This window comes from Miscanthus floridulus, chromosome 1 (assembly GCF_019320115.1).
Source record: "Miscanthus floridulus cultivar M001 chromosome 1, ASM1932011v1, whole genome shotgun sequence".
Taxonomy (NCBI): Eukaryota; Viridiplantae; Streptophyta; class Magnoliopsida; order Poales; family Poaceae; genus Miscanthus; species Miscanthus floridulus.
Genome location: NC_089580.1, coordinates 165,193,507 through 165,201,801, shown reverse-complemented (window position 1 = coordinate 165,201,801; position 8,295 = coordinate 165,193,507). Strand labels below are relative to the sequence as shown.

Here is an 8,295-nt window from a genome sequence, read left to right as displayed (position 1 = left end):
GACGCTACGGACGTTTCGTTTCTCTTTGTAGCTTCACTGCAGCTGCCTGAGCAGTGGCAAATTAAAGACCTGTTTAGACCGTATCTTGGCAGGCAGCTCGTTAGTCAGACAGCAATCTTAGCTCCAGCCGATCAAAATTGTACTCATAGTCTATAGCCCGGTCGAGAAGCCGTGAAGGGTCTAGCTTGATTTTTTTGTTGTTGAAAACAATGGTCCAGCTTGCTTTTTGAACTCATAAAATAAAAATCGTCTTGGCTTTTTCTGACTATCGTTGTCAAAACTGGAACAAACCGAAACGAATAGGCGAAGCAAATGGACGGGAGAAGAAGCTTCCTCCCCCGACGCCGTCGGGAAGAAAAGAAGAGGTCCAGTCCGGCTGATACCAGATAATAGCCCGTCGAGACCGTTCCAGAAGCAAGTGGAAGGAAGGAAGCGCGGGAGGGTGAAAGATGCATGGACCGACCCATAAGCCAAATTGCCAAGACACAGAGAAAATAAATAAAACTAAAAAAAAAAGGAGCGGAGGGAACCAAGCAGCCGTGTGTGATGCTAATCACGCGATCTGACACATGCAAGTTGATCCCCCACTTGCGCAGTTATTTTACTCACGTCACGTACGTGTGCTGACCTGGCCTGTCCCGTTCCCGTGCAAGTTGCCGCCGGTCTCGATCGCAACGTACGCACAAGTTGCAGGTAGCTATAGCGACCTATATTGTTATCTGTCGCAGTAGCAACATACCCTAGTTTAATTATAACAAAGATGACAATAACAAATAGATTATTATTAAAAGCGTGGTCAAGGAGCGATTTGGAAACGGCCGGTGGATGGAAGAGGGAGAGGACGGGCGCGATAGGTGGGTGTGGGTGGAATGGAAGAAGCAACGACAGGGGCTCTGCTCTACCGGCGCAAGTTGGCCTGCTTGGCTCGGCTGGCTGCTGGGGCGGCAGTACAGCTCGAGACGTCGCGACGCGCCGCAAGTGGGGCGGCACTTTCGCCGCGCGCACCCTGGGTTTCGCTTCTCATCTCAGCAAAGGGCTCCATCATCTTCGTCCTCCGGGCTCCGGCTCCTCCCACAGGAAGTCCCACGAACAAAGTAAAGATCCTACCGTGGCTATCAATCTGTACGGACATCCCTCCCCCTGTGATGTGATTATTAGCTAAATAGTGGTCGATCTCTGCTAAACTAGCTAGTTGCTTCTCGAATCTCGATCTTCGCTTGAGTCCTGCAAACTGTACTATGCATAATCTCCGGTTTATATTAGATGCAGCTGTGTATACATATATTGTATTCCAGATCGACCAAACTGAGGTCTTCATCACTGTTATGCTACGTACGCCTGGCTCTGATCGATCTCATAAACACTTTGCTTCGTTTCTTTTCCGCGTGATCGATCGGCTGCTCTGGCAAATGCATTTTTGCGTACTAGCTCGGTACTCCATGTTTGGCAGCTAGATGTGCTCCTCCTGCTTCCTTTTGCTGGTAGCTTTAATTTGTTCGCCCGTCGATTACTTAACATGGAAGAGTAGAGAAAAATAGACTTGCTGGGTTAGCAAATCAAACAAGTGCGCAACGCTCACTGTTGCTACTTACTTTTTTCTCATCATCACTTGGCTTGTTGCGTGTGACAAGCTCGATAAATGTAAGCAGGAGGCTCTTAATCATTTTGTGTGTTCATCACAGTACACTAGATATTGCTCCGCGCGCATGCATAACATTTGTTACATTTAGATCAAAACTTGCCAGAGGACATACAATAATTAATCTGATATGTTTTGTGCTTTCCAGAAACCACATCTATGACCATGAACATATATACAGAGGAAACGATCGTGCGCCGGAACTTAGATCTCTACCGGTTTATATCTTGAATCTTTGGACAAGGGACTAGCTAGGGATCAGGGAGGGCTGTGTGTCTCTCGCAATAACGAGAAACAAAAATAATAACCAAAACCAAGAGGGGCACTAATGTGAAAAAGGTCAAAGAAAGAAGAAAGAGAAAAGAAAAAAGCTCACGCGCCGTAGAAACACGCATCCCTCCTCCCCGGAAAAACCATCGATCACCCATGGAGATGGAGGCCCTCCTCACGCCTCCACGGCTGCGAGCTTCTCGGCGGTGGTGGCCAGCGAATGGAGGTTGCACTTGACGATGGTGTCGACGAACACTCGGGTGTCCTCGGGGGTGTTGCCCGGCGGCACGTCCACCACGTACGACTCCACGACGACGGTGGCGGCGTCGGGCGCGGCCGGGGACGGGTGCACGGTGGTGACGGAGAGGTAGTTCTGGAGCCGGTGCTCGCCGCCGACGACGCGGAAGCTCAGCACGTGGCTCTCGTCGTCCAGGATCTCCAGGCGCTCGCGGCTGGACGCCGCGGGGAGGCCCGACACCACGCGCACCTCGCGGAGCGTGCCCACGCCGCCGTCGCCCGCCAGCAGCGCGCAGCTGCGCACGAACCGCTTGTACGCCTGCGGCTGGTCGAACCGCCGCACCACGGACCACACCGCCGCCGCGGGCGCCGCCACGTGCTGCACCACTGCGGAGCAGCACCGCCCGGGCCCCGGCGCCGCGTGCTCGTGGTGCCGCGCCGCCTCCGCGGGCACCTCGCCGTCGTGCGCCCCACACCGCATCCCGGCCTTGCTCGCAGCGACAACCGCGGCCACCTCCGCCGCGCACCCGACGCCCGCCAGGACCCGGCCGTGGTGCTGGCGCGGCATGCTTCCGGGGCTGGACGCCTGGATGCACGGCATCTTTTGCGGCTAGCTGGCTGCGCTTGTCCTACGCTGGTTAGCTGCCTTCGTCTGCTGGTCTCGTCTCTCGTGTGTGCGGTGGAATTTCTTGCGGCGATGGGCGGGTTGGGGATAGTGAGCTGTGAAGAGAGGTTAATGGAGGGTAGAGGCATTTATATATGCAATGCAAAGTGCGCCCAACTTGTCCTGGCTCGCACTGTTGCATATGTATCCAGTTGTGTGCTCACTTTAATTGTGCTCCCTCTTTAATTAATTCAACTAAATCATCTTTAAGTGGGGTCTACATTTCAGCAATTTGCCCAAGTTGCATTTTTGGGGGAGGGCGTTGCCAGCTTTCTTGATCTTTTCTATAAATTAGGAAGAAAAACTGATATAGACTCAACCCAAGTTGCAATCTTGCGGGGAGGGGGGCATTGCCAGCTTCTTGATTTTTTTCGATAAATTAGGAAGAAAAAGTGTTATATAAACTCAACACGAGAGATTCTTGAATTTCATCACAGTTCATGTTTATTTCCTTGCATGGGGGCTCATGTACCTCGCGGTAGAAGTACTATGCAGTAGAATACATGGTTGTTTTATGTGATGTTGAAGTGGGTTCGATTTGAAAAAAAAAAAATCTAAAAATTGATTACATAACACAGGTTTGATTGTAGACATTTGATAAGGGTTAGAATTAGTCATCTACATGACTGTCATATCTATGTATGCAACAGTTGTCCAGCTGCTCCATCCATTCTCCAAGATGTATGACATTTTGGTCTTGTGCCAAGTCATTTTTTCTCTCTGTTTGATCAAATTTAAATAAATGCATGTTATGATATAAATGTCTACAATGGACACACAAATGCACTAACAAGTAACAACAATATTACGTGGCGGACTTAATGATTTTTTTTTGACGTTGTGGAGATAATGATGGTTTTTTTTAATAAAATGGTAACTTAGCATAAAACTAAAATAACCTATATTTTAGGAAGAAGTGAGTGCCTTCTAACATAAACAAAAAATGTACAACCATTGTACAATGATGCATGCATAGGATTGAGAGGTTTAAATCTAACTTTGCTGCATAAGTTGCGGGGGTTCAGTGGCCCATATATGATTGTTGAGAAGTTGCGGGGGAGTATATATCAGAAGGGAGATATTTATTAGAAAGAAAAGTGGATGATATAATATATCACTGTAATATTTAAAAGATGCTTGTTAAGAGCAAGTGGGCAAGCAACACTGCAAATTAATCTTTATCCAAGAGGAGGTGGTTAATTAAGTAAAGAGGGGGAAGGGGCTGAACTGTTCAAATAAACTGTATATGTTTTCATCTAAATATTTCTCAACAACTAGCATTGTAATGTAATGTAATGTAATGAAAGTGGAGCATATAGAATAGGGGAGGCAAGTAAGCCAAGTTGGTCGAGATGAGTTTATATATAACCCCACACCGTGCTTGTCCTATGGATGCCCATTTTTATATCATCCCTCTTGCCCAATGCTGTTGTTTTCCATCGTCGTGATCCCGTCCCTTTATGATCGTTAATCTTTCACCAGCTACTAACTTAATAATGGTACAATAAAATACGGAGATCAACTTGGCACGGTCGTCAACTTGTACCCTACCCTTTTTCTTCAGATGAAAGGACCACTAAAGCTCTACTTGTTTCGTAGTATATACAAAGGCCAAAAAAAACTATGTTTCTGTGTTCAGTTGTCTCTTGGAAAAATGTACGTCGTATCATATTTGAAGGCACAAATCACTAATTATATCGATTCTTTAATATGTTTTCATCTACAGTTACAATTATCGGCCCAACCTTCAACCGGGAGGTATATATATATACACACACACCAGGAAGCATGCATGCATAGAATCTTTTGTTGATTCGAAATGAAAAAATACAATATCTTCTAAATCATATATTCGATTTTAGTTCTATTTGAAGTAGGTTGTTGAAAAAAAATATGCTTAACAAAACGAGATCCATGAAGGCTGTATTTGATGAATTTTTTTCAAATACGTAATTGTAATATATTGTACTATGAGTTGCAAGCACTTCTACAACACAATTGCAACTTAGTTGTAGCGTATTTAGCACTGGTTGCAATGAAGGCTGTATTTGATAAAGTTTTTTTTTCAAATACGTAATTGCAATATGTTGTACTATGAGTTGCAAGCACTTCTACGACACAATTGCAACTTGACTGTAGCGTATTTAGCACTGGTTGCAATGAAGGATGTATTTGATGAAGTTTTTTTTTTCACATACGTAATTGCAATATGTTGTACTATGAGTTGCAAGCACTTCTACAACACAATTGTAACTTGGCTGAAGCGTATTTAGCACTGGTTACAATGAAGGATGTATTTGATGATTTTTTTTCAAATACGTAATTACAATATGTTGTACTATGAGTTGCAAGCACTTCTATAACACAATTGCAACTTAGCTGTAGCGTATTTAGCACTGGTTGTAATGAAGGCTGTATTTGATGAAGTTTTTTTTTTCAAATACGTAATTGCAATATGTTGTACTATGAGTTGCAAGCACTTCTACAACACAATTGCAACTTGACTGTAGCGTATTTAGCACTGATTACAATGAAGGTTGTATTTGATGAAGTTTTTTTTTCAAATACGTAATTGCAATATGTTGTACTATGAGTTGCAAGCACTTCTACAACACAATTGTAACTTGGATGAAGCGTATTTAGCACTGGTTGCAATGAAGGCTGTATTTGATGAAGTTTTTTTTTTCAAATACGTAATTGCAATATGTTGTACTATGAGTTGCAAACACTTCTACAACACAATTACAACTTGGCTGTAGCGTATTTAGCACTGGTTGCAATAAAGGCTATATTTGATGAAGTTTTTTTACAGTTGCTACTCAGATATGATTGCAACTCAGAATTGCAACTTGACCAGATGCATATAATACACAGAGTTATAACTAGTTGCAACTAGGTGGTAGACAGAGTTACAATCGGTAGTACATTGACATGTAACTCGTTTAAAGGATAAAAAATATATCTATATTGGATCTAGTTTTGCTCAGAATATTTTATTGAGTCAGATGCAACAAACGGTTTGTCACTCGGGATTATGGTTTAGGAGAAAATTTGTTTCAAAGATTTGAACCAACAAAAAATTCCATGCATGCATGCGCGTTGGTTGCTCCAAGTTGGTGCGCCCACGTGCATTCTATATACAGAATGTAACCAGGTGTATTATAGCAAAACAGTGTATGCACGGACCATGACAGGCACAAAGGAGGTTCTACCGGCTTCCTGTTAGCGACAAAGCTGGTTAACAAACGCGATCTGTTTCCAGCCATGATTGTGCGTACACCGTACAGGACAACATTTTTGCAAGGGCACACTTTCGTAGCAATAGCAAGCTAGTGTGATGCAACTTTGTATTGCAACGGCCGGAATATAACGGGTCCCTTCTTCGGCCTATCGATCGAGCTAGTGTGTTCAGCGTTCTTCTTCCACGCACGCACATGAATACATGATAGAATTATTCGCTGAAAAACACGAGCTCACAGCTCAGTCAATTGACCAATGGAAACGCAAGAAGGTCATCAATCCATCACGTTGCCGAAGGGGAAAGACATCAATTTTTTAGCATAGGAAAAACTTCAATTCGTCACTGCGCTTTCCATGGTCAGATTGGCTAGATACTGCACGAAATCCTACAGCAATGGGTGGACAACGACAACACAGGAACAATACATAGATGTGTATAGCTATACTCCCAGCGACAGCCGGTAGGAGGAGATTCTTCTACGGCCACGCGCGGGTTTAATTTTCAACCGAACGAATCACTACGAAAGTAATAAAAGGGACAGGGAAAAAGAAAGAAGATCGATGCAGCCTGTCGTCGTTGGTAGCAATGTACTACTCCTGTAGCATATACCAGCAGGGGCGCTGCTGTCGTGATTCTGAATCAACAACAACAGGGCTGCAAGTTGGGGAGGCCACTTGGGGTTGGGAGGCGGGTGGACGGACGACGCGATCGATAAGGGCTCGCGCGAGGGGAACGCGCGCAAGTGGGGGGAGCGCCCGCGCGTCCCTTTCCGGGGAACCAGTGGCCGGGCACGCCCAGTTGCGCCAAAACGTCACTGCTGATCACGAGGACGCGACCGAGCGCTGTTTCCCCGGCCGCGCTCGGCTGCTGCTGCTCTCCTTGGACCAGGCGATGGAGAGGAGGGCCGGCCTCTCGCTCACGCACGGCACGGCTCGCTGCCCGCCGGCCGTACGCGCTCGTGCGGCCCGGTCCCGACCGCCATAAACCCTGGCAGCCAACCCAGCCGCCTAGTTGCGCTGCCCCCACCAGGAAAGTAGGAACAGTGCATACAAGTGGGGGCCAGCCGCATGGCGCGTGCTGTTCGGAATTAAACGAGGCTGGCTAGCTGGTCGCTCTTCACGAGCGGCGGGAAGACGACGCAAGAGTCACGACTCGCACAGGAGGGTGGGTAGGGTAGATGGCCGTTTCTCTTTTCGGATTCTAGTTGATCTCGCTCTCGTCGGGAGGGGAATCATCGCTCGGAGAGTCCGCCTCCGTCGATCAATCAGCGCACAATTTTTTTTTATTACTTTCGCGATCGTCCAATTTCCCTAATTCATCTAAAAACTCTCCGCGGATGCTAGGCAGTCCCAGGGCATTCTCCTTGGGGCCTATTTGGATTGATCCAAATTATACAAACTGGCTTCTAGAATCTAGAGAGGGATCCAAACAGCCATAACTTCTAGGTAGCTTTTAGAATCCAGAGACCTCAGATGCTAATCTAGGTCTTCCAGCTTTTAGACATGAAAAGACTATTCTACCCTCTTTCTTTATTCCATAGCTCGAACATAAAATAAAATATTGAGGCTATTATGGTAATCGTGCTCTAAAAAGTTGTCTACCCTAGCTTTTATAATCTGTGGATCCAATCAACCTCACAACTCAGATTCTACAATCCAACTTATAGCAATCTACATTTCAAAATCCAGCTCCCACAATTTAAGATATATTCAAACAATGCCTTAAAATATAAGATGACTTTCTCACGTAGATCGAGAAACCTCTGAACTTTTGTTCAATACACAAGTGAGACTGGGCCGAACCTTAGACCTATATTTTTTTAAATTACACAGTACAACGTATACGCACACAACACGCACACATACTCGCCCCTATGAATACATGTACATAAACCTTACCCCATATGAGCACCTCCGAAGGACTGAGCCGACAGATCTCGAGATTCACGAAGTCACCACAGACGCCTTGCTGTCGACGGGACGTCGCCTACCACTGAAAACATAGCGCCATTAAATTTCGGAATAAATCCAGGAAAATACAAGCACTCGTGCCAAGTCAAGGACTTAAACCCAGATGGGCAGGTTCTACCACAAGGAACACAACCAACTGATCTATGATCAGTTCGCTTAGACCTATACTTTGACGTCGGACAGACAAGAGAATTTTTTACAACGCACAAAACTACACATGCGGAGGTGGCTCTCGTCCGCTCCCTACTTCATCTATAAAACTATTTTTTTTACC

General features: G+C 45.7%; 1 protein-coding gene across 1 annotated transcript; it reads right to left on the bottom strand.

Moving 5' to 3' along the window:
* Window positions 1-1,759: 1,759 nt before the first annotated feature.
* LOC136546573 (abscisic acid receptor PYL12-like) lies at window positions 1,760-2,870 on the bottom strand. Its single transcript, XM_066538549.1, has one exon. It carries the CDS (start codon window positions 2,745-2,747, stop codon window positions 2,085-2,087), a length of 663 nt encoding a protein of 220 aa, XP_066394646.1. The 5' UTR covers window positions 2,748-2,870; the 3' UTR covers window positions 1,760-2,084.
* Between the last annotated feature and the right edge of the window lie 5,425 nt (window positions 2,871-8,295).

Excerpts from the sequence above, each read along its gene's own strand:
- LOC136546573 (XM_066538549.1), bottom strand. The coding sequence starts at position 2,747 with ATGCCGTGCATCCAGGCGTCCAGCCCCGGAAGCATGCCGCGCCAGCAC.